Source organism: Macaca thibetana, chromosome 3 (assembly GCF_024542745.1).
Source record: "Macaca thibetana thibetana isolate TM-01 chromosome 3, ASM2454274v1, whole genome shotgun sequence".
Classification (NCBI taxonomy): Eukaryota; Metazoa; Chordata; class Mammalia; order Primates; family Cercopithecidae; genus Macaca; species Macaca thibetana.
The window spans coordinates 142321362-142346852 of NC_065580.1; the positions used below are offsets into that span (position 1 = coordinate 142321362).

The following is a 25491-nucleotide window of genomic DNA, read 5'->3' on the forward strand; positions in this document are numbered from 1 at the left end:
AATAGACAACTGAGGACACTCCATAATAGAACAGAAGTCATCTACAACCTTAGTTTCCGTTCTCCCTTAGGAAGATGGAATATTAGTCATATACTGTCTTTCAGAAATTCATGATGAAATGAAGAAGACTTATCTTTACTGTTTAATATTTTTAAAAATTCAGTATGACTATGAAACAGGTATATTCTTATTACAGCTTAATGTGTAATAACCACATGCATAAAGCTTTTTAGGCACATACTGTTTATATAGCAATAAACAGGAAGAACTCAATGCACAACACACACACACACTCACACACACACACTCACCCACTCACCTTTCTCATACAGGCTTCTCCGGCCTCCTGGAGCTCACTATTGGTGGAATTCAGGGCTTTGAAGAGTGCAGCTATGATTTTCTCCCTGGACTGAGGAAGGTAATTGCAGGCAGCAAGTGCATCTTCAGGGAGAGAAATCAAGACAATTTCATTATTAACTGGAAAGATACCCAAATAATTTTCTTCTCTATATTTATTTATTATTATTATTTGGTAGAGAAGGTATCTTGCTATGTTGCCCAGGTTAATCTCCAACTCCTGATCTCAAGGGATTCTCCTGCCCTGGCCTCCCCAAGTGCTAGGATTACAGGTGTGAGCCACTGCCCCAGCTGAATTTTCTTTCCTAAAGGCTCCTACCAACCAACAAAAAATATGAACCACGAGCCCTCTTTCCTAGTGTTTGGCCTTGAGAAAGACAAAAGTACACATGGTCTTCCATCCTCATGTTGAGTATAATCTAAGAGTGAAGTCCAGCCTGCCAGAAAAGCCATGATAAATCTTACATCTCCAGATAAGAAGAAGGCTTGAGGGGGAAGAAAAGACACCCACTGACACCCCTATTCCAGGACACCTTCACGGGGTAATGGGGTGACGGGCCCCAGGGCAGTCCCATCTGAATAAGGCTGATGGCATGGTCTCTGGCCCTCCGGTGACAGGCAATGCAGGGGACAGACACACACAGTCCAGGCTTTCTTCACTACCCAGGTTTGAGGTTGAAAGGCTTTACGACTTTCAAAAGGCAAATATTCTTAAGGAACGAGACACACTTCAATCTTCTATGTTAGGTGACAGGTAACATTCATTCTAGCAAAAGTAGCACCCACAATGGCTAACGGGAAGGAGGTGCAGCAGAGGTCCCCAAAGAAGACACCTCAAGAGAAGAAGAAAGCTGCCTGTCATCCCTGGTCCCCCTGCTGGCTTTGGCTTGCACTGTCTGGAACACTCCACCCCCATCTTCTAGCTCAGGTATTATGGTCTGCCTCTCAGCTCTTCAACTCTAACTCAAGGAAGATTCTGGAAATATTTTATTAAGAGCATAAAAATCAACAAAGCAAGAGAGAATCAACTAAAAAAGTTTGCATTGGGCATTTATATTCACTCCCCACAAGAGAGAAAATGACTGTTTCTATGTCGGTCAGTACAGATCTGGTCTATTTTCCTACACTTTGCATCATTCCTGTGCTTGACAATGAGAACTGAGGTTTCCCAATGAAAACCTAGAGACTGCAGGATTAACAAATGCTTGAGTCATTAAAAAGCTTTTAAGACTGTCGTGTCCCTTACTATATATACACTGTGATTCTGATTGAAATGGCACCATATGCATGATACGACAATCCTTTTAAACCAGAACGTCTGATTCATAAAACAACAACAGACTTTACTATAAAGCACAAAATTACTTCAATCCTAACAACACATATAATTTTACGGCACCTCATTATACACATTATACAATTTGACAAACATACAAAAATAATTTTTTGATCCCATCTTAAAAAGACTACAAAAAGTCATAAAAATTAACAACAGGCCACTTTTGTTTTCTATAGACCTCCTCTATGGTCAGTCTCCTTTCACTTTTATACCCTGTAGATTTTCATTAACTTACTTAATGCTGCAATTCGCAAAGGTACGAGCGACGGAAGGCTTTTATAACAGGGCAGCTTTGTTAAAGCTGAATCTTCAGCCTCACACAAATTCAACAGCTGCAAAAGATAAAACAATTTCATTTAGCCCACTCTTCCTGTGAAGACATAATAACCTAGCAAATAACAGAGCACAGCAACACACACACAGCCACACAATTAACAACTGATAAAATAAGCTCAATTTCTCAAGATTTTAAGTATCAAATTATGACCGAGACTCTTTAAGGCAAAACTCAGTTTACCTCATTAGTGAAAAGAATTCTTAGACACTTTCTCACCCACTCTGATACCACGATGTTTTTTTCTCACCCACTCTGATACCATCATGTTTTTTTTTCCTCAAAACAGGGGGTCACTTTATCTAACTGCAAATCCCATGATGGCGGGGCTGTCTCCTCCTGGTTCACATTAGCCTCCCCAGGGCCACGGGCAAGTGTTCAAGAAACAGATGGGCTATAATTCAAATATTTAAGTGAACGCACTTTTTTTCTTTTCAAGTACAGAAATGCATAAGAAAGAAGCTGAACAGCACTGGGAATTCCAGTGACTATCCTTCCAGACATTTTACCACACAACTAGATACTTCTGTATCTGTTATCTAAGTAACAGACATGGTGTTCTATCACTATTTCCCCCTCCTCTTCATTCACATCCTGCAAAACTAGTATAGGCTTTGACCATTTTTTCCTCCTTAAAAGATTCCAACCTGGTAAAAGATTTAAAACAGCAGAAAAGGATACATAGTGAAAAGCACTTCAAGTTACCCACCCCATTCCACTGCCCAGAGGAAACCACTGTTGGTAGGGCCTTATATGACCTCCAAAAATACTCTCCTCACATATAAGGGCATGCGTGTATATATGTGTGCAGGTACGGAGAGAACGCGTGTGTGTATGTGTGCAGGTACGGAGAGAACGCGTGTGTGTATGTGTGCAGGTACGGAGAGAACGCGTGTGTGTATGTGTGCAGGTACGGAGAGAACGCGTGTGTGTATGTGTGCAGGTATGGAGAGAACGCGTGTGTGTATGTGTGCAGGTATGGAGAGAATGAGTGTATATATGTGTGCAGGTATGGAGAGAATGCGTGTATATGTGTGCAGGTACAGAGAGAGAAGTCAACTACAAAACAAAACCCCAACACAGCCACACAGTATCACCTGGGAAGCTTTCAGACAGTGGATTCCCAGGTCTCACCCAAATCTACTGAACCTGAATCTCCAGGGAAAGGACTTGAGTCCAAGCTTTTCAAAAGATCCGCACGTGTTCTGATGCAGCCAGGCACTGACAGACATCTGGAAAACCAGTTTCATGCCCTCAATACTGCCAGGCTCTGGTCTTAAGTGCAGTGAGGAGTTTTCCATGCAGGCTAAAATACATCTGTCTCTAGATCAGCCAAGGGAAGTTATGCATTTCCTAAAGGTCTTGCCCTTCTGTCAAGCCCAAATGATAAGGTATAAAGATCACAGCCAGACCATATGATCCTATAACCATATGTCCAAGCAAAAACAGGACCTTAAAACGTCAAGAGGTAAATTTTTCATATCCAGAAATTCAGACAGTGTGGACCTGGAAGAATTTGCTTTCTTCTGATTTTTGCCGTGGTATACTCTGACAATGCCTCTGCGTGTATGATTCATGTCCCCAAAAATTTTAAATTTTATCCAATCACCAGACCATTACTGTATTCTAAGGACGTTGCTTATAATTTGGCAACATCCAGTTTCATTCCTGTTTGTCAGTCTAATATCACCCCCACACTGGAACGTTTACAGTGACAAATACTCATAAGATGCATAAGACGCCGTCTGCCAGGGTCCGTGTTTGGGTCAAGGGGCAAATCAAGTCCAGCAAAAAAATAAGAACCCGGCTGGACAGTGCAGTGATTAGGAACCAGGCTCTTAATAACAGTCCTGGCTTAAATTCAGGACTGCCCCGCGGCTTTGGATAATCAGCAAACTCTAAGCCTCAGTTTCCACACCTTCAAAATGAGAACAAACAGCTCAACCCCTACACTTCAGTGGGTGCTGTCAGAACTTAGGGCACTCATGTGACGTTCTCAACAGCGCATGGCACGTTTCAGTGATTAGTGAATGCAATAAGGCACTTGCACTGGGCCAGCTGATCTAAGAGTGATTAAAGCAACTGGGTGCAGCTTCATCTTTAAAGTACAACCTTGAGGCCCTAAATTCAAGCAAGGGTTCCTGTTGGGGCTAACCGAGTTCTGAGAACTCAGAAGACATCAGCGTCTCTGCTGGCCACACCTCCCCCTTCCGCCCGAGCCCAGACGCAACATACCTGCTCAGGTTGCTGTGCCAGGTGTCGGCGGGTTACCTGCAGGTCCCTGCCCGAGCCTTCTCTGAATGCTGCCTGACCAGTCTTCGCGTACAAAGACAGGCTAGCAGACACACGTCATCACCATCCACACCACTCTGCACCACCACCCCCCTACCTCTGTGTAGAACACCTTATGCTCCACCACGTTAAGGTCCATTGTGAAGAGCCTGGGCTGCAACGTGGTACAGAATGTGTTCCCTTCCATCAGGCCGATCTGTGCATTGGCAGGCTGGTGTCGGAGTAGGTGCTTCTTAGGGGGGACCATATCCTGCAGGACCTGGGGAAGCCAAGGAGGAGGCACCACTCACCAGCTGCTCCTTGAGACACAAACACTTTTTAAAAATTTGAAAACCGTGTGTGAGATCCAAAGTTATTACAGATATCTTCTCACTAGGGAAGGGGAGATAAATTTCATGTGCAAAACCTGGGTCGTGGAGAGGCATGTAAGATATGTTAGCTCCTAAAGCTACAGGGTAACCTCTCTCTCCTTAAAAATAAAAACTAAAAAAAAAAAAAAAAAAAAAAATCCAAAACAAAAAACAAAACCACAACAAAACAAGAATAAAACTACCAGACTGTGCCATAGCCTCAGGAACGCAGCCTTCTACTCTCTTGACTCTAACGATCACTGATGCAGCCGTAACTAGAAGTACACTGTTTTTTGCAAATCTCAAGTCATAAAGAGCAGGCACAAGGGTAGAGCCAGCCCTCTGTGTCTGTGGTTCTGCATCCTCAGATGCTTCCAAGTGAGAAGAAAACATACTTGAGGGAAAAATAAATAAAAAATAACATGACAACGAAAAACAAATAAACTAATAAAGCATAACTATTTACATAGCATTTACATTGTATTAGGTATTATAAGTAGTCTAGAACTAATTTAAAGTATATGGGAGATTATACAAATTTTTAGATACCCATAAAATCTAAGGATAGGTACAGTGGTTCACACCTGTAATCCTAGCACTTTGGTAGGCTGACATGGGAGGACTGCTCGACCCCAGGAGTTCAATGCCAGCCTGGGCAACACATTGAGATCCCATCTTTACAAAAAATAGCTGGAAAAAAATTTTTAAACTAAAAAGAAAAAAAGGACATTTTGGGCTGGATAATTTCCTTAAAGAAAAGTAGTAATTTAAAAAGTTAAAAAATAGGCCAGGTGCGGTGGCTCACACCTGTAATCCTAGCACTTTGGGAGGCCGAGGCAGGTGGATCAGGAGGTCAGGAGATCGAGACCATCCTGGCTAACACGGTGAAACCCCGTCTCTACTAAAAATACAAAAAATCAGCTGGGCGTGGTGGCAGGCGCCTGTAGTCCCAGCTACTTGGGAGGCTGAGGCAGAAGAATGGCGTGAACCTGGGAGGCGGAGCTTGCAGTGAGCCGAGATTGTGCCACTGCACTCCAGCCTGGGCGACACAGCAAGACTCTGTCTCAAAAAAAAAAAAAAGTGAAAAAAAATAAAAAATAAACTAGCCAGGCGTGGTGGTGTGCGTCTGTAGTCCCAGCTACTTAGGAGGCTGAGGCAGGAGGATCACTTGAGCCCAGGAGTTCGAGGCTGCAGTGAGCTAGGATCGCACTCCAGCCTGGGCAACAGAGTGAGATTGTCTCAAAAAAGTAAATAAATGAAAATTTAAAAAGTATTAAAAAAGAAAAAATAAATCAATAAATAAAGTACACAGAAGATGTGCATAAGTTACATACAAATACCACACCATTATTACATCAGAGACTTGAGTATCCCAGATCTTGGTACCCACGCAGGGTCCTGGAACCAAGGCCCCCACAGATACCAAGGGATGACTGTACTTTGCAACACGGACGCAAAATTATAAACGGAATATCATCTCAACTCAAATTAAAAAAAAAAAAAAAAGTCTCAACATTCTGTTGAAATTACGTTAGTTCTGGTGACAGAAATCTCACCTCTTTGTGGGGTTCCATGATCACCGTCACACTCTTCCCAGTGACCTGGGCCAACACCTGCAGCGAATGCATGGCCTGCTTCCTCACAGTGGAGTTTGGAGAGGTGACTTCTCGAACCAAGTCGTGTGTCACATGGTGGAAAGACTTTTCCTGGGCGGCCACAATCTCTTCAGCTCTCTCCTCGTCTTTTAAAGGCGTTGCGCACCGCATCAGAAGCTGCTCCAGGGTGGTCTTTGCCATGGCAACTGCGCCATTGGAAACCTGCAAGTCAGGGACGACTCAGAATGAAAGCAGGGCGATGCCACCCACTGCACCATCTCCTGCACACCCGTCTGCCATAAAGACTTTCACTGGGGGTCCATGCCCCTCTCGCCAGCTGCTTTAATGAAGTGACTTCACAGCACCCACTTGGTGCTTTAGTCCCTAAGTCGCCTACTCGGAAAACGTGGATCCTGCATTCACCAGATAAGCTGGCAATGCCCATCATGTTCTACTGCTGTGAGTCATATCTGCACACAGGTTTAAGAATGTGGCTCCTCTAGAAACAGCACATGAGAAGTGGAATTCCCCTTTTCAGACGCACTGAGTAAATACTTGGCCTGTAACTGTTCTTTATCAAAGCAAACAGGTAGTTGGATACCCACAGAAGACCTATGGGAGCTCTGAGCTGTCCTTTTAGCAAAAATGCTGAAATGAAATCTGAGTATCAAAGTCACCATGCTGCTTGGAGAGCATATTTGCAGAAGGATGTTATACTGTTCTTCAGGAAACCACCATTTCAAAAACAGCATGGTTAGGATTGGGGCTGCCCGTCACCTACCTCTCCAGTTAAGTCCATCATGACAAAGAGAAGTGCTTTCAGGAATGTCTGCTGGTTCTGGAGAACCCAAGTGAGAGGCAGCCGCTCCATGAGAAACTTAATAGACACCACACCCCCCAGCTTTGCATACCACGCCTGTTCATAACAACACGCGCACAGGCGCTCCACGATGTAAGAAAACAGGGGCAGCTGGCAGGCCTGGAGAGGAAAATGAACAAACCACAACACATTACTGCAATTCTTTTTTTTTTTTCTTTTTTTCTGAGACAGAGTCACTCTTGTTGTTCAGGCTGGAGTACAACGCTATGATCTCAGCTCACCGCAACCTCTGCTTCCCAGGTTCAAGTGATTCCCCTGCCTCAGCCTCCTGAGTAGCTGGGATTACAGGCATGCGCCACCACACCTGGCTAATTTTTTTTTTATTTTTAGTAGAGACGGGGGTTTCTCCATGTTGGTCAGGCTGGTCTCGAACTCCCAACCTCAGGTGATCCGCCTGTCTTGGCCTCCCAAAGTGCTGGGATTACAGGCGTGAGCCACTGCGCCCAGCCGCAATTCTTAAACTATCAGTCTCTAGAAGGCCCACCCTCAGGTACAGACACCCTCCAAATCAGAAGACACTCCTCAACCCTTCCTTACCCTCTCCTTGGAGCCCAGGATGATACTTGCAACATCAAATATCACAGCCAGGGCCACCTCCCCGATTTTGCAAAGCTCCTTTTCTTCATATGCCATACAAATAGCTATTGCGTCAATGAGAACCAAAGGATCCATCCCTTTCGAGCCATTTTCCTCACTGTGAAACATGGCTGTGCTGGGCTGGCTGCCCACCTGGTAGCAAGGCAGCAAGAAAGGGCCTAAAAGGAGAGAGAGGGGAGGCACGTGAGAGTTCATTTACGAGAACAGTCTTGTCCCTCAAACTGCAGAACTCCCCGATGTTTTCCTTGAAGTTAGAAACTCCATAAAAAGCAGGGCACGGTGGCTCACGCCTGTAATCCCAGCATTCTGGGAGGCCGAGGCGGGAGGATCATTTGAGGTCGGGAGTTTGAGACCAGCCTGGTCCAACATGGTGAAACCCCATCTCTACTAAAAATACAAAAATTAGCTGGGCATGGTGGTGGGCACCTGTAATCCCAGCTACTCAGGAGGCTGAGGCGGGAGAATCACTTGAACCCAGGAGGTGGAGGTTGCAGATCACACCACTGCACCCCAGCCTGGCCAACACAGTGAGACTCCGTCTCAAGAAAACAAACAAACAAACAAAAAAACTCCACAAAGCCAGCACTGAGATTTTAAGTCAACTTCTGTTAAACTGCAATTATATGTAAATTAAGTGGTCCGATATGCCTTTAGGCTATATTTTTCTGAATGTTTTCTATGATACACTATTATTTTCAGATATTTCTCAATCATAACTCAAAAATATATTAGTTCAAAATGAGAACCACAGGGGTCGGGCACAGTGGCTCATGCCACTTTTATAATCTTTTACAATTAAATAAGCCCAGTACTTTCGGAAGCCAAGGCAGGAGAATCACTTGAGGCTAGGAGTTCAAGACCAGCCTGAGCAACATAATGAGATGCATCTCCATAAAAACTTTTTAAAAAATTAGCTGGGCATGGTGTTACACGCCTGTAGTCCTAGCTACTCAAGAGGCTGAGGTGGGAGGATCACTTAAGCTCAGCAGATAGAGAGGCTGCAGTGAGCCGTGACCAGACCACTGCACTCCAGCCTGGGCAACAAAGCAAGACTCTGTATCTAAAAAGGAAAACAAAACAAAAATTAAAAAATAAAGAAAACCACAATGAGGTAACCTTTTTTAAAAAAAAATTGTTAAATAGGCCAAGGGGCAGAGCATGGGAATGACCATGGGTTATGCTCCAGATATTCCTAACATACAACAAAAAGCAATGGCATCCAGCTATGGCAGAGAACAGTCGGTCACAACATTATGAGGTAATGCCTCAGAGGTACCCAGGTCCAAGGTGGAAGTTACTGAGAAGCTTAGTTTTGCCAGAAAGACAATGTTAACATAGAAGAAACACTGAGAAACAAAGTGCTAAATTGTACAGTATTGACCGGTCAGGCCAAGAAAAGTTAAAGTGGAAAATTCTATGTGCTCTGCTGGTTGATCTTAAGGGTAAGGAGCTTTGAGGACACAAACTGGGCAGTGCTACTCCAGTGGGGTCTGCAGACAAACTGTGACTGGTCTGGGAGGAGATGCCAAAATTGACAGTAAGTTTTCAGAAACTTACGTAGCAACTGGCAGCATCATTACATTTTTATTTTCTTTTTTTTTTTGAGACAGAGTTTTGCTCTTGTTGCCCAGGCTGGAGTGCAATGGCACCATCTCTGCTCATCGCAGCCTCCACCTCCCAGGTTCAAGCGATTCTCCTACTTCAGCCTCCTGAGTAGCTGGGATTACAGGCATGCACCACCATGCCTGGCTAATTTTGTATTTTTAGTAGAGACGGGGTTTCTCCATGTTGGTCAGGCTGGTTTCGAACTCCCGACCTCAGGGGACCTGCCTGCCTCAGCCTCCCAAAGTGCTGGGATTATAGGTGTGAGCCAATGCGCCCGGCCATTTTTATTGTCTTTTACAAAGACATCATCTACAATGGATTGGAAATAAAAATGAACAAATACAAGTGGTCCTTCACCACCAAGAGCACGAGAGCCACTGAAGCGGAGGTGAGCAGCCATTCCAGGCAGGAAGAACAGCAGAATGAGAATCCTGGGAGCAGAAACGGGCATCGCAGGGGAGACTGCGAGGCATGGGCTGGAGAGCAGGGAGCAGGTGATGGAGAAGTTTCTGGAGGGCAAGACTGGTCTTGGAAAACACAGTCAGGCAGAGGAAGGCGAGCAGTGAGTGTGACCACAAACTAACTGTTTCACAGGCAGCTTGTCCAAAAGCACCTGGACACAGAAGTATTATTAAATCGGGTCTATTTTACAAACAAAACTTGGTAGGTAATAACTTTCAAGTTGATATAGCACCCACCACTGAAATACCAATTATCAATGTAGTAAATAGAAAATTAGAAAATAAAAGCCGAAAATCAATCAGTCAAACTCAGCTTTTTCTAGAACAACAAAACGTCCTGATCAAGTTTTTAAAGCATCCGAAGAAGTCAAAGAACCAATCCCATGCCCCACCGTGCCCCCGTGCTCACCACACTGTTGGGCGACTGCCACCATCGTATAGTGGCGGATCAAGCTGGCGACGAAGGGCAGGGCGCTGGGCCGCAGGTCCTTAATGACGGCGGACATGAAGGCGCCTGTCAGGGCCTGCTCAAACGTCTTCCGGGCTGGAGTGTCCTGGGCTTTGTAGCGATGTGAGATGATGACATTGGGGATGGTCTTTTCTGTAAAGCTGAAAGGCAAAATCGATCTGGCATCATGACACCCAACTCCTGAGCTGATGACTCCACCAGCACTTCTTTTTAAATTTTTAATCTGCTCATTTCCCTCTCATTCAGACAGGCCTGGGTAATTTCTCTGCTTTAAGTTCAGCAATACCTGGATGGAGTCTTGCTCTGTCACTCAGGCTGGAGTACAGTGGCACAATCTTGGCTCACCACAACCTCTGCCTCCTGGGTTCATGTGATTCTCCTGCCTCAGCCTCCCAATTAGCTGGGATTACAGGTGCCCGTAACCACACTCAGCTAATTTTTTTTTTGTATTTTTAGTAGAGATGGAATTTCACCATGTTGGCCAGGCTGGTCTCAATGGTCTTGAACTCCTGACCTCAGGTGACCCACATTCGGCCTCCCAAAGTGCTGGGGTTACAGCACTGTTTTTCAGGCTGTAAGTTTCCCTCTGAGTATCACTTTAGCTGCATCCTGTTTACATTTGGTCACGAATTATCATTTTCTTGGCTCTTTTTCCCTCCCCCATCCCCAATCTTCCATGGAGGAACTTTCCGTCTGAGTGAGGTTCAAGATGTGCTGGTGGCAGATTTCTGTTTTTATCTGAAAACATCTTTATTTCATCCCTATTCATGGGTCATATTGCACCAGATACATGACTTTACGTTGGCAACTCTTTTTTCAGACTAAAGGTTTATTCCACAGTGGCTTTCACAGCTTCCAAGTGATCATTCATTTGAATGTCATCTTTTTGTTCTGCCATCTTTTAAGATTTTCCCTTTGTTTCTGATTTGTAGTTGTTTCACTATAGTTTGCCTGTATGGATTTCTTTTTATTTATCCTGCTTTGGATTCACTGAACATCTTGAATCTGCACACTAATTTTTTCATCAGTTCTGGGAAATTCTCAGTCATTATGTCCCTCTGCTTTTTTTGAGGGGTTTCAAGTAAATGATGCTACTTCCCTCTACTCTTCATGTCTTTTACTTTCTCTTGAATTTTCCATCTTTTCTCTCTCTGCATGCGTTCTGGATAAGTATTTGACAATTTCTTAAAGGTTCTCTCTCTTTTTAATTTTTTGGGCAATTTTTATAGGTTTCTATTTCTTGGAGGTAATTTCAAGTTTGTCTTACATTAATTTAAACATTCTAAGCAAAGTTACAACCTAGTTCTGATCATCCTATAACACCTGAAGCCTGTGTGGGTCTATTTCTGCCTTCCATTGATTCTGCTGGCTCTTACTCATGTTGCTTTACTTCCTGGTGCATTTGGTTACCTTGACTCCTCTCTCTTCAACGTCCTTTAAACAACTGAGCACCTACTATATACTCAGTATCATTTCTGATGCTGTGAGGAATGTGAAAATAAATAGGAAAAATCCATCCCCTGAAACTTACAATGAAGAAAAATGGTATACGTGTGTTACCTCAAAAGATCATTAAATTAAGGTCATGCACAGTCTCAAGAGGTAAGAGCAAGATACAGACATCACATGAGAAATATCACTGTGAACTGAAAATGCAGAGGGTCCACTGCATGCCTTTCAGGTGCCAGCTGCTGTGGACAGAATGGTGAGACAAAGGGAGGGAGAAGGGACCTGACCCTTGATTTCTTCATGCTTACAAACTAATGGAGGAGGTGACAAGACACAATAAAGGCAGGTGACCACTGTGATCCCTTCTAATTCTCAAGCACCCAGTTCTCCTTTCCATTTTCTCCAAAGCCTCAAGAAGAAGGAGTAGGTAGATAATATGGCATCTGCTGGACTTAAAGGAGCCTGCTCCTAGCACCAGGAAACCTGGGAGGCCCTCTACAGTCCCAATTCCTAAAGCAGGATCCACCCAACCGCAGAGAAGGAAGCGGCCGACATACTTGGGGTGTGCCAGGAGCTGGTAGAGTGCATGCTTGTTGTCCTCCAGGCTCATCATGGCCACCAGGAAGCATTTGATCACTTCCCACGCCTGCCTCCGGTAGTAGGGCTCAGTGTTGGCACTTTTCAGGCAGTCCAGAGCGGTTTCAATGGCCTACGACCAAGACACAAAGAAACTACAGTTTGTGCTGGAATTACATGATTGTGAAAAGCTTTCACTGAAAGCATCTGCAGCACCCAGAAGAATCTTAATGCACGTTTCTAGACAGGCGCCTTAACCAACTAAGCCATGGCACCAGTCGCATGCATATTTTCTTTCGAAGAGAGCACAGTGGGCCAATACAACCTAATAGGTATTCACCTGATGAAGCTTCCAAAAGAGGTGGTGGAAGTATTATGAAATAAGGAATTGCACAGTTCAAATTAAAATGCCAAGATGGAGTTTAACAATTTCATGTTCAAATAGCCGATGGCAGATTACAGGAACTAAGTGAGCTCGGAGAGCCTCTTGTGGTAGATTTGCTGGGTTAAACCAGATTCTGCCTCACCTACACACACTCATCAAGGTCCTAATAAGAATAATAATGAACTTTCTGCAAAGCAGACTTTCTTGTGTCTAGGTTCAAAACTGAAAGATGGCTTCTTAAGCTTTTACTAAACTCACTCTTTAAGAAACAAAAAGGTTGACATCATTTTTTGCAGAAAGCCTACATAGCTACATGCACACATTTTTATTCTTTCATTCCCATGGGGTTGACTGAGATAGTGGGGAAGACACAATCACACACAAAAGTATTCTGAAGCCTTTAACAGGCAAGATATTCACTTTAATAATAATTATGTACGTATAAATCAAATAACTAATCTTTGTTAAAAATTTACCCAGGCCCTGTGTGAGGAACCAGGAGAGGGTGACGACAGGGACAGAGGCCCTCCCCCTCCAGCCCCTGCCAGGCTTGGAGACACACAGTGCACACAAGCATGACAACAGCTCCTGCCTGGATGAACTCCAGCTTGAGTGTCCGTGCTCTTTGTGGGTACTGAGAAACTGTGTGTGATCTGGTCACTAACAGTCTTTCTAAAATTTATTTTTAAGAATCAATATAATCTACGAGTCAATTACCTTCCAAAAAACAATCAAGGACTGCCAAGTGCGCCAAAAGCAGAATGGTTTAATGGAAACTCACTGGCGCTTGGCTTAGCCATGCTCATCTTTCCCTTTACCTCATGGGCTCCTCAGCTATGAGGGGTGTGCTGCAGCCAGTGCCAGCAGGATGCCGTCCTGCTCAGAAAGAAAGCCTTGATGGGCACCACGGTGAGCCTCTGTAAGGGGGTCCGGACCCTTACAATCCTATCTCACACTTTTCTGCAAAACCTGATTTCTTCCAGACTTCAGCTGTTTTGGGGCAAAACTACTTCTAAAGGGATTTTTTTTGGGAGTGGGGGGAGCTCGTAGTCTATACAGAGTCAAATAAAAGTCAGACGCTTTAGTTTTCACTACTAATACTAACCTTAACAAGGACGCAGCTAAACAAGCAGAATTTTCTCTTAAGGAAATTACCTAAGATGTGGGAAAGTACTGCAGGCACAAGGATGCTACTATTTTCAAAAGACAGAATTTTAGCCATCCAGTTTTCTTAGGAGGAGAGTAGCATTCAATTGGAAAGCATGTGGATAAAGGTTTGGGTTAGAAGCTGAGACTGCACCTACCCTGAGGCTGGAGAGGGAACAGTGCTTCAGAAGGTGGGAGTTGGGGAGGGCTGGGGAGGAGGCACAGGCTTGAGAAGTTGGGGGGACAGGCAGACTGAGATGATGACACAAAACAACTCCAGAGTGACGCTTATCTGTACTGGCATCTCCCTCCCCAATGTTTACTCATGGACACAGAAGCCACTACATGGGCACACGTCTTCTACAGAGGTAAACACGCCCAGGGCTACGCGATTATGCAGCAGGGCAGGGCGGAGTTAGCCAGAGCAAAGGGAGGGCCTGGAGCGGTTCCAGGCCACACAATGCTGGCTGAAGATCAGATCTGCAAGAGGCTCAGGACCCCAGCAGGCAGCCAGCTTACTGAAATGCCCAACTCATGCGGATCCACTCAAAGACTACGATAATATCCTTAAAAAAATACCCAGTACACATCAGCTAGATGATGTCCTGCAAAGACGTGGAAACAAGTGCTGACACCATGTGGGGAATGGCTGGGGACAGAGTCGGGGAAAACGCCAACGTGACGATGGGACGATGTTGACACAGAACTAGGACAGGGAGCAGAAAAGTCAGCAGGGCAGGGAGGAGAGATGGCAGGTATTCAACATGGGCAGGGCAAAGGCAGCGGGCGGGATACTCCAGCAGGGTGCGGGGGCACTGTCTGTTTTTACATAGTAAAAATGAGGGTCTCTAAAGAGTCTGAGACCCAGGAACTGTCAGCAGTGGGATGAGAGCCAGGAATGAGACAGAGAGAGCTGCGTTTTGATAGAGAATGGGAGAACGCGAGGCACTGCATGTGGCTGCGAAGAGAGAGACACATGGACTCAACTCAGGTTCTCAGTAAGCCTGCTAGGCATCAGAATGGACGGAGTTCACGGCGGGATGGGCTGGCATCTCCTCCTGGTCACCAGGAGAGAGGGCTGCTCCAGGGTCCCAAGTTCTCAGGTGACACAACTCCACCGGCCTCCTGGCGTTAGGAAAGCCCCTGTGCCAACCAGGCTGATCACCTGATACATCTGGTTCTACTCAGAGATTGCCTAAGGCACAGGTCTAATTAACATTTCACATAGACTGAAGCAGTATCTTCATAAGGCTTAAATGAAACAACGTTGTCACAGAGTTCCAAGCTTACCTTCTCCATGGGGAGCTGGAGGGAGGCTTTGCAGTCGGAAAACTCCACAGTGATGCTGGGGCCCTGAACCTCAGTCACAACGTAGTGCAGCTTCTGCGACTCCTTCAGCATCTTCCTGTTACTGCCACCAAACTTACCGAGCACACGGTAGGCCACGTGGGAGATGCTGTCAGCAGGGTTGCGTAAGGTGCGCCACAGAGCCTGAAAATCAGCATGCTTTCATTAAGGTCCTCTTAAGGTAATGCCTTCACGAGGTTCAGATCAAAACTCAAAGGGAGGCCAAGGCGTAGTGGCTCATGCCTATAATCCCAGCACTTTGGGAGGCTGAGGCGGGTGGATCACCTGAGGTCAGGAGTTCGAGACCAGCCTGGCCAACAGGGCAAAACCCCGTCTCCACTAAATATACAAAAATTAGCTGGGCATGGTGGCAGGCAGTTGTAATCCCAGCTACTTGAGAGACTGAGGTGGGACAATCACTTGAACCCAGGAGGCAGAGGTTGCAGTGAATTAAGATCACGCCATTGCACTCCAGCCTGGGCAACAGAGGGAGACTCCATGTCAAAAAAAAACCCTCAAAGTGACGAAACACTGCTTGGCGACAATCTTTCCCCCCAGCTCTGTTATCCAAACACACTGCTCTCCCTTCTTTGGGGAAACCAATGTTACTAGTCTTGCACGTTCTTCCAAGGAAGTTTTATGTCTTTATAAAGAGAGTACACATGTAAACATAAATGTTCATCCATGCTCTTAGAATATAAATAGCAGCATATTTTAAGGGCTGCAGAGCTCCAAAGCAAGAAAACTAAGCAGTATCTCGTTTAGGCACATGCTGCTCAGGCCTGTAATCCCAGCACTTTGGGAGGCTGAGGGGAACAGATCACCTGAAGTCAGTAGCTCGAGACCAGCCTGACCAACATGGAGAAACCCTGTCTACTAAAAATACAAAATTAGCTGGGTGTGGTGCCACATGCCTGTAATCCCAGATACTGGGGAGACTGAGGCAGGATAATCGCTTGAATCCGGGAGGCGGAGGTTTTGGTGAGCCAAGATTGTGCCACTGCACTCCAACCTGGGCAACAAGAACAAGACTCTATCTAAAAAAAAAAAAAAAAAAAAAAAAAAAAAAAAGGGTGCAGAGGGGCATGCAGGGGGATGCAACTTAGTAGTAAGGTTCCAGTCGTGGGTGGGATGGCAACTTCTCAGGTTTATTAGGTCTATTTATTAGGCTTTATAACTTACAAACATGACATAAATTGTCTCATACACTTCAAATCTTACATTAGAAAGGGTGGCAAAGGAAAAACATCGATCACGAAGGCACCTGCATTACAGGACTACGGAGAAGAAGTAAATTAATGTGGACTCTGCATTTAAGAAACATCCACACTCAACTGTTGCAAAAAACTCGGTAAATTTCCCCCCATTTTTTTGTGTGAATTATCGGAGGTCCTAAAAATTACTACAGGTCACTGTGTAAGTCTATTTTTTTTTTTTTTTTGAGATGGAGTCTTGCTCAGTCAACCAGGCTGCAGTGCAGTGGTGTAATCTCGGCTCATTGCAACCACTACCTCCCAGGTCCAAGCAAGCAATCCTTCCACCTCAGCCTCCTGAGTAGCTAAGATTACAGGCATGCACCACCATGCCCAGCTAATTTGTTTTTAGTGCAGACAGGATTTCACCTCGTTGGCCAGGCTGGTCTTGAACTCCTGACCTCAAGTGATCCACCTGCCTCAACCTCCCGAAGTGCTGGGATTACAGGGGTGAGCCACCACACCTGGTCATAAGTCTATTTTCTTAAATCACCTTCCGTTTAACAATGCCAAATATTCACGTCTAGCAATACTCAACATAAAATCTTGGAACTTTTCCCTAAACCAAGCAAAATTCCAATTTCTCTTACGTTCCTGTAGATTCAAACAGGCTTCTTAGAAATTGTCAGAAAGGTGGGGTCTAAGACCTCTCGCCTCATCTACCCTCCATCTGGCCCACCCAACCCTTGGGTGTCCTCAGGAGGGGGCAGCCCTGGGAACAAGCATGCCCTCCCGCTGTGCTCGCATGGTCTTAGTTGGTTGATGGAACTAGGAGAGGCTGACCCTGTGCCATTCATCTGGAGGCCTGTGGTGGTTCCTGTGGCCTTGACCCTGTGTGTGTCTCTCGTGGGCCATCTGCCTCATGGATGGTGAGAAGGCCTAAGAACCACCCCCTCCTCCTCTCCCACAAGCTGTGCATGCACCCTAGGTCAGGCGCAGGGTCTGTCTTGTGGAACCAACCCTACTGTTCTAAAGGCAGGCTCTCATCAATCCCCCAGTGACCAGCAGGGACTCTGACCCACGCCCTATGCCATCTTTACCTTTTTTTTTTTTTTTTTTTTTTTAACAGGGTCTTGTTCTGTCACTCAGGTTGGAGTACAGTGGTTCAATCATGGCTCACTATAGCCTCAACCTCCTGAGTTCAACTGATTCTCCCACCTCAAACTCGTGAGTGGCTGGGACTACAGGCATGCACCACCATACCCAGCTAATTTTTTGTCTTTTTAGTAGAGATGGGATTTCACCATGTTGCCCAGGCTGATCTGGAACTCCTGGGCTCAAGCAATGCTCCTGCCTCAGCCTCCCAAACTGCTGGGATTACAGGTATGAGCCATCACGCCTGGCCCCTATGCCATCTTCTTCCAGCCTAGATGAAGCCCAAGATCTAAATCTCAGGACAGGGAGGGAAAATCTCCCAACCTCAAACTTAGTCCTAGCCGCAGTCTCCAATCTAATTTGTCCAGAGACTCCTAGGAGTAACTGAGCCTCCATCATCTCAAGTTCATACTCTCACTCCTATCTGGAGCTAAATACCTGCTACTACAGGGGCAGATGCTTTGAGACACACACTCTAACCCTCCAACAATTACCAACCAGATCACAAATCAGTAACAATAGCAAAATATGTAGGAAAAACTAACTTTAACATATCAACTTTTTTTCTTTTTCTTTTTTTTTTTTTTTTTTTTGAGATGGTTCAAGCGATTCTCCTGCTCAGCCTCACAAGTAGCTGGGATTACAGGCGCTTGCCACCAGGCCCGGCTAATTTTTGTATTTTTAGTAGAGACAGGGTTTCGCCATGTTGGCCAGGCTGGTCTCGACCTCCAGGACTCAAGTGATCTGCCTGCCTCAGCCTCCCAAAGTGCTGGAATAACAGGCATGAGCCACCGTGCCTGGCCAACATATGAACTTTAATAAACAAATATACAAATGTCTTCAAAACAACCTCCTTTATTATCTGCTTCTTATTCCCTCTGGGTAGGGTGGAGCAAATACCTGTATTTTTCCTTTAGAGTAAATATCCCTTTACTATGCAACTGAAGATCTTTTCTGGATAGAGAGGTTCTCACTGGAAGCAATAGTGGCCATATAGTAACCATAACACCTGCCTTCATCAGTCATCAACTTATTAAGAATATAACCCTCTCCAGGCACAGTGGCTCACGGCTGTAATCCCAGCACTTTGGGAGGCTGAGGCGGGCAGATCATGAGGTCAAGAGTTTCAAACCAGCCTGGCCAATATGGTGAAACCCCAACCCTACTCAAAATACAAAAATTAGCCAGGCGTGGTGGTGTGCACCTGTAGTCCCAGTTACTCAGAAGGCTGAGGCAGAACTGCTTGAACCCGGGAGGCGATGGTTGCAGTGAGCCGAGATCGCACCACTGCACTCCAACCTGGGAGACAGAGCAAGACTCTGTCTCAAAAAAAAAAAAAAAAAGAAAAAGAACCCTTGCGAAAGCTCTCTGAAAAACAGGCAATGCTGCAAAATAATGTCCATTCAGTACCAACAGTATTTCTTTACACAATTCCTTTTTCCTTTTTTTTTTTTTTGACAGGGTCTGACTTTGTCACCCAGGCTGGAGTGCAGCAGTGTGATCATGCCTCGCAGCAGTCTCGACCTCCCTGGGCTCAGGTGATCCCCCTGCCTCAGCCCCAAGTAGCTGGGATTACAGGTGTGGGCCACCATGCTTGGCTAATTTTTGTATTTTTTGTAGAGATGGGTTTTCACCATGCTGCCCAGGCTGGTCTCTAACTCCTGGGTTCAAGCGATCCACCCTCCTCAGCTTCCCAAAGTGCTGGGATTACAGTCAGGAGCCACCGTGCCCAGCCTTCTTTACATATTTCAATCCACCAGAAGACTCACGAAGATGAAGTAAGCAGAGAGCTGCACTGGTCCATCTTGCAGAGAGCCCACTCTTGAGTACAGAGAGCACAATGACAGCCCACTGCTTCCGGGGAAGCAGCCAGCTAACACCCTCACTAAGATCTTACCTGCATGAGCTCTGCGCGCACCGGCTGGATGTGGTCATAGAGGAAGTCGGGCTGCAGGTTGTCCACACACAGCTCCAGCGTCCTGAGGCCTTGGCTGACCAACGTCTGAGAGCCATTGAGTGCAGACACCAAGGGATCCATAAGCATGGGCAGGTACGGCAAGAGCGAGCTCAGCCGCACGGGGACAGTGAGACACAGCTCCACAAAGAGGTCCTTCATGTGCTGCTTGTGCAGGCCACTCTGAAGCATGTTCAGCCCTAGGGAAAGGGGTGCAGCCATCAGAGAGGGAAGACGCTCCCCAGACTCAGGCCCAGGTGAAACACCAAAAGAACTGCCTCTCCTTCTCTCATGCACACCAGCACGACTGCAGGGAGACCTCTGTGCCCTTAGAATCCATCCCGCAGGCCGGGCGCGGTGGCTCAAGCCTGTAATCCCAGCACTTTGGGAGGCCAAGGCGGGTGGATCACGAGGTCAGGAGATCGAGACTATCCTGGCTAACATGGTGAAACCCCGTCTCTACTAAAAATACAAAAAACTAGCCGGGCGTGGTGGCGGGCGCCTGTAGTCTCAGCTACTTGGGAGGCTGAGGCGGGAGAATGGCGTGAACCCGGGAGGCGGAGCTTGCAGTGAGCCGAGATCACGCCACTGCACTCCAGCCTGGGAGACACAGTGAGACTCCGTCTCAAAAAAAAAAAAAAAGAATCCATCCTGTAACATCTGTCCCATAATTGCACTCATGACCCCTTCTGAGTGGCAACAGCAGGCCGTATGTAACTGTTATAAATTATAATTTAAATTATAATCATAGTACTATATCCTTTTAATATCATAAATTATTTAATTATGTTGTACTATCAGACTTCCAGTAAACCACAGCTGAGGTCTATTCTCTAAACAGTTTTTAAAACTAATTTTTGTGTATTATAAATGGCGAGGAGCCTCTTTCTGATAAAGTCCACCTCCCCACCACTCATGAGGACAGTTAAGGCTTTACTGATCCCGTTCCTGAGACAGTGCCACTGAGAGCCGAGACTGGCTCGAAACAGAAAGGCATGTGGCAGTGGACCCGAGAAAAGGCACGTCCTGTGCGGCACAGGCAGGCAGGATGAAGGACGAGAACTCAGGGAGAAGAGGAGCCATCAGGGATGGCCTCATGGGGCAGCAGAACCAGGTCCCAAATCCAAAGGATGAGGAGGATGGAGGAGGGCAAGGGGCTGAGTTCCCAGCAGAGGGTCAGCATGAATGAGACCGGGAGAGAGGAACACCCTTGGGGACAGCTGAGAGCCCAGGAGGAAATCAGACTGTGCAAACAGGGGCTCGGGCAGGGATCCACCGAAGACAGGGTTAAATCCGGACATGGCGCCAGGTTATGGGCCCCTCTCATGGCAGATTCATCGCCATTTCAGTCAACAGTAAAGGATGTCCCTGCTGCCTCCTGGGGAGCCTATGTCACTTCTCTAAGGAAGTTAAGGAAATACATGAGAAGGGTCAATTCCTTGCCAAGAGTTCACCTTACCAAGAAGTGTAATGAATTCCTGGGACAGTGTTTCCAATCAGCACACACCCCGTAAGCATTCAATGAACCCAGATCCCTGTTAACTACGTACCTTGAGAGCATTCCTAATTATACAAGAATTACAGGATTCTAGCTATGCAAATAAGAAGCTAAATGAAAATATAAACTAACTGTAAGTCAGCTTCGTCACCTGCTTTTTCTTTTTTTGTTCTGATTATCTTTCAATTGAGGGATCTCTGATCTTGCTAAACCACTAGAAACCACTTTCTAGACTTGCTTACCAAACACTATGAAAATGCAACCAAGCCCTAGGCAGGACAACTAAAACCTAAATCCCATTCAGTGCTGAGGAGGGAGGGGAAGGGCCCATTCCTGAAGGCAGCGCCCTTCAAAGTCCCAGTGGGGGACCGGGGGCGCAGGGAGGCAGCGGATGTGCCACATCCCAACCCACCAACCACGACCCTCACCAGTTACAGAGGATGAAACCCAGCAATCAGATGGCTAGACACATGACTAAATGACACACAAGACTAAAAGGCAACCAAAGTCACTGCTCTGACCTTGCAGCAGGTTTGGAAGGAGAGGCAAGAACTCCTGATACAAGAGATCGTGGCTACCTCCACCAATAGAGCGAAACAGCGCCCGTAGCAGCAAGAAGTAGTTGTAGGGTTCCTTGGCAGTCTGTGCGAGCTCCATAGAGCTGTTCACAATCTTGTGCAAGTGAGGCTGCAGGGTGGAGAAGATGCAGATTAGTGGCATCTAAATGAGGAGGGTCTATACCCTCCAGACTCTTCAAGTGTCACTGCAATCCGACAGCAATGGAAGGCAATTCTGATGTGTTTACTTCAAAGGAAAAAAAAACAAATAAGCACATTCCAATCTTTATTTAACTCAAAATAGTTTATCTTAAAGTATATGTTGGTATCTGTAACAAATCAAATGCAAAAAGTAACCTACAGGGGCCAGGCAAGGTGGCTCCGGCCTGTAATCCCAGCACTCTGTGAGGCCAAGGCAGGCGGATCACCTGAGGTCAGGAGTTCAAGACCAGCCTGGCCAACATGGTGAAACCCTGTCTCTACTAAAAATACAAAATTAGCCAGGTGTGGTGGCACACGTCTGTAATCCCAGCTACTACGGAGGCTGAGGCAAGAGAATCGTTTGAGCCCAGGAGGCGGAGGTTGCAGTGAGCTGAGATGGCCTCATCACACTCCAGCCTGGGCAACAAGAGTGAAACTCTTGTCTCAAAAAAAAAAAAATGTAACCTACAGGAACTGTAATTGTACCACCAAATAAGATGTATGCAAAGTGTAAAAAAACCTCAGAAGACACTGAAGATTACAGTGTTTTGGAAGACTTAATTGGGGAAAATTTTTGTATAAATCTTTCTTTTAAAAAGCTACTCTACTAGATCATACTAGCTTTAATCAAAATTTTAAACCATATTAACTTCTTATTTTGTCAAATCCTGGTTTTGACATGTCACATGCTAAGTTTAACATGAACATTTTTTGCCTGTGTACTTAAGCAACTATAAATTCTTGGTACAGTCACTGATATGGTTCCAAATTTATTATGGTATATGGCAGAATAGATTTATTTTACAAAACTACATGTATTATTCTGGACAAAAGGTTCTATGAACATTGTTTTTTGAATACTTTTCTTAAACATTCCAACATTCTTTTTCTTTTTTTTTTGAGACAGAGTCCCACTCTGTCTCCCAGGCTGGAGTACAGTCAGTGGCACAATCTTGGCTCACTGCAACCTCCACCTCCCAGGTTCAAGCCATTCTCCTGTCTCAGCCTCCTGAGTAGCTGGGATTACAGCATGAGCCACCATGCCCAGCCATATTCCAACATTCGATTTGTCCCAGTAGGTTTTATTCTGGGCTTTTTTGTTGTTGTTCTGCATAGTCATATCTAATGCTGGCAAAAAATGAATTATTTGAGGATAATGAATTATGTGGACGCAGGTTACAATTAAATATTTTATATCTTTAAATTTAAAAATAAGTATTTTCCCCCTTTTTTTTTTTTTTTGGAGACAGGCTCTCACTCTGTCACCCAAGCTGAAGTGCACTGCAGTCTCAACCTCCCAGCTCATTCAAACGATCCTCTCTCTTCGGCTTCCTGAGCAGCTGCACAGCACCACATCCAGCTAATTTTTTTTTAAACTAATTTTGTAGAGATAGGGTCTCACTATGCTTCCCAGGCTGGTCTTGAACGCTTGGGCTCAAGCAATCCTCCTGCCTCAGCCTCCCAAAGTGCTAGGATTATAAGATTACAGGTGTGAGCTACCACGCCTGACCAGTACTCTCCTTCTATATTAACACAAAAGTTAAGGTTGTTGATAATTTCTGTAGAACTGTGAAAAGAAAACAAGGAAAGTGCTGTGTGAAAGCACAGGTTACTGGAGCTCTGTGTCACCATCTGTGCAATTACTCCAAATGAACAGATCTTATTTACATCTTCAAGTTTTCCATTGAGAAAGCATCTCTTTTGACATATTCAATTTTCTATAGAAATTAAGATATTTTGCCACAAGAGGGAGTGCATTTTTATAAGGTTTTTATTGTACCACCTGCTGCTTTTAGCGATATAACTATGGATAGGTTTTACCCATTTGCTAGACTCAAATAACAGAGGAGATCCAATTACACAGGATTATTCATCTATAAAAATGTATGATGAGACATCTTCTCTAAGACGTTCTTAATAAAGAAGCACAGACTAATCAGAATTTATTTAAAGGGGAAAAAGAAAGAAATACTCCTGAAAAGTGTCATTTACATACTGCCAAGACCGTTAACACAGAGAAAACACAAAATCTGAGTGAAGGCCAGGCGCAGTGGCTCACACCTGTAATCCCAGCACTCTGAGAGGACAAGGCGGGCAGATCACCTGAGGTCAGGAGTTTTGAGACCAGCCTGGCCAACAGGTGAAACCCCATCTCTACTAAAAATACAAAAATTAGCCAAATGTGGTGGTATGCACCTACAATCCCAGTTACTAGGGAAGCTGAGGCAGGAGAATTGCTGGACCCAGGAGGCAGAGGTTGCAGTAAGCCAAGATTGCTCCACTGCACTCCAGCCTGGGTGACAGACTCAAAAAATAACCCCAAAATACCAAAAAAACAAAAACAAAACCCGAGTGAAGTGGACAACTGCTGATGTAACTGTAACCGCAGAACCAGTTCAAACTGGTTCAGCTTCACCTGAGTTGATTTCAGTTGCAACAGACCCCAAGGCTGCAAGTCGCAAGCATGCGCAGGTGAACCAGGCACGTAGGATTAGTGACCCTGGGGCCCGCTGGAAGGAAAAGTTAACCACAGATGGAACCCAAGTACCTGGACCAAGCAACAAGGACCAAATTAAGAAGCAAAGGGAGCCCTGTTTTGTTGCAACAGGAACTTAAGAGCAAAAGGCCCAGCACTGCCTCACTGCAGAGCTCAATCAAATCATACCTCACTGCATTTTTCCGTCTCCCTCACCGTTACTCTTCCCATAAAACCCACCCTGAGACCCCAGCTCTGGGAGAATGAGGTCTCCTGTCTCCTTGTCAATCGACCTGGCAATAAAGATGTGTTTTTTTTTTTTTTTTTTTTTTTTTTTTTTTTTTCCTGAAAAGCTGGTACCATTGTATTGGCTTCAATGTGCATCTGGGAGTGAGACCACTGCTTGGTAACATAATCGGAACCGTCACACCGTATTTGAGAGGTAGGTGAAGACATTTTTTCCTTCTAATAAGTTCGTTTGCATCAATGAAATGTTTAAAAATAAGAACCATCTGCTCCTATTTTATTTCTGTAACCCAAAAAAGAAATTAGGTTTAAAAAAGAAAATCAGTGGTGTCAATACTAATAACACCACACTTGCTTGCCATAAGAGTTTTGGATTTTTCATTTTAAGTTACTAGACAAATTAGTTACTGCTTAGAAATACACGGAATGTTTTTCACACTTGGCCCTTATTTGTTGCAAATATTTACTATTTCAAAGAGCACTTTATAAATATATAGAGTCACTACAATTTCTGTTTAAAAGTGAAAATAAGAATTAAAAAAAAAACAAGCCAGGCACACTCACAGTGGTGAGCGCCTGTAGTCCCAAAAACTGGGGAGACTAAGGCAGGCAGATTGCTTGAGTCCAGAGGCTGACCAGCCTGGACAACACAGTGAGGCCCTGTCTCTAACAACAATAACAAAACCCTGAACAGAAGCACTACTTAGATTAAATGGACTTTACCTTCAGCATTTGTTCATTTTCAGCTGCAAAGAGGGAGACAGAGCCAAAGACCAGCTTAAATAGCTTGAGGTACAGGTTGGAGAGCTCCACATTGGAGCCCATTTCTGGCAGGCGATCAAGGAGGTATTCCACCAGAATCGTAGCAAACAGAGCAGAGGTAGTAGGATTTGCCAAGAAGGAATTGGCAACAATCTGTCAAAACAAGAAACACATGTGAAAAATTAATCCCTTCCCCAAAGCAGCTTTAAGACAAAGTAGTGAGCTTTCCAAAAACATAAAACCAAGCCTGTATCACACACTCCAAGA

General features: G+C 45.2%; 1 protein-coding gene across 13 annotated transcripts in view; it reads right to left on the bottom strand.

The window, feature by feature from the left end:
- Nucleotides 1-25491, bottom strand: part of TRRAP (transformation/transcription domain associated protein) — a 137890-nt gene that overhangs the window by 77297 nt on the left and 35102 nt on the right. For 12 of the 13 annotated variants that reach the window (XM_050783930.1, XM_050783928.1, XM_050783920.1 and 9 more), the window contains exons 18-29: nt 25186-25377; nt 21504-21669; nt 19428-19684; nt 15126-15326; nt 12286-12437; nt 10220-10419; nt 7685-7902; nt 7049-7246; nt 6229-6489; nt 4420-4581; nt 1932-2028; nt 320-441 (exon numbers count right to left, since the gene is read on the bottom strand). In XM_050783930.1, coding sequence (XP_050639887.1) covers nt 320-441; nt 1932-2028; nt 4420-4581; nt 6229-6489; nt 7049-7246; nt 7685-7902; nt 10220-10419; nt 12286-12437; nt 15126-15326; nt 19428-19684; nt 21504-21669; nt 25186-25377 — 2226 coding nt within the window. The remainder of the gene's footprint in view (nt 1-319; nt 442-1931; nt 2029-4419; nt 4582-6228; nt 6490-7048; nt 7247-7684; nt 7903-10219; nt 10420-12285; nt 12438-15125; nt 15327-19427; nt 19685-21503; nt 21670-25185; nt 25378-25491) is intronic. The other variant, XM_050783921.1, reaches the window with a different exon arrangement.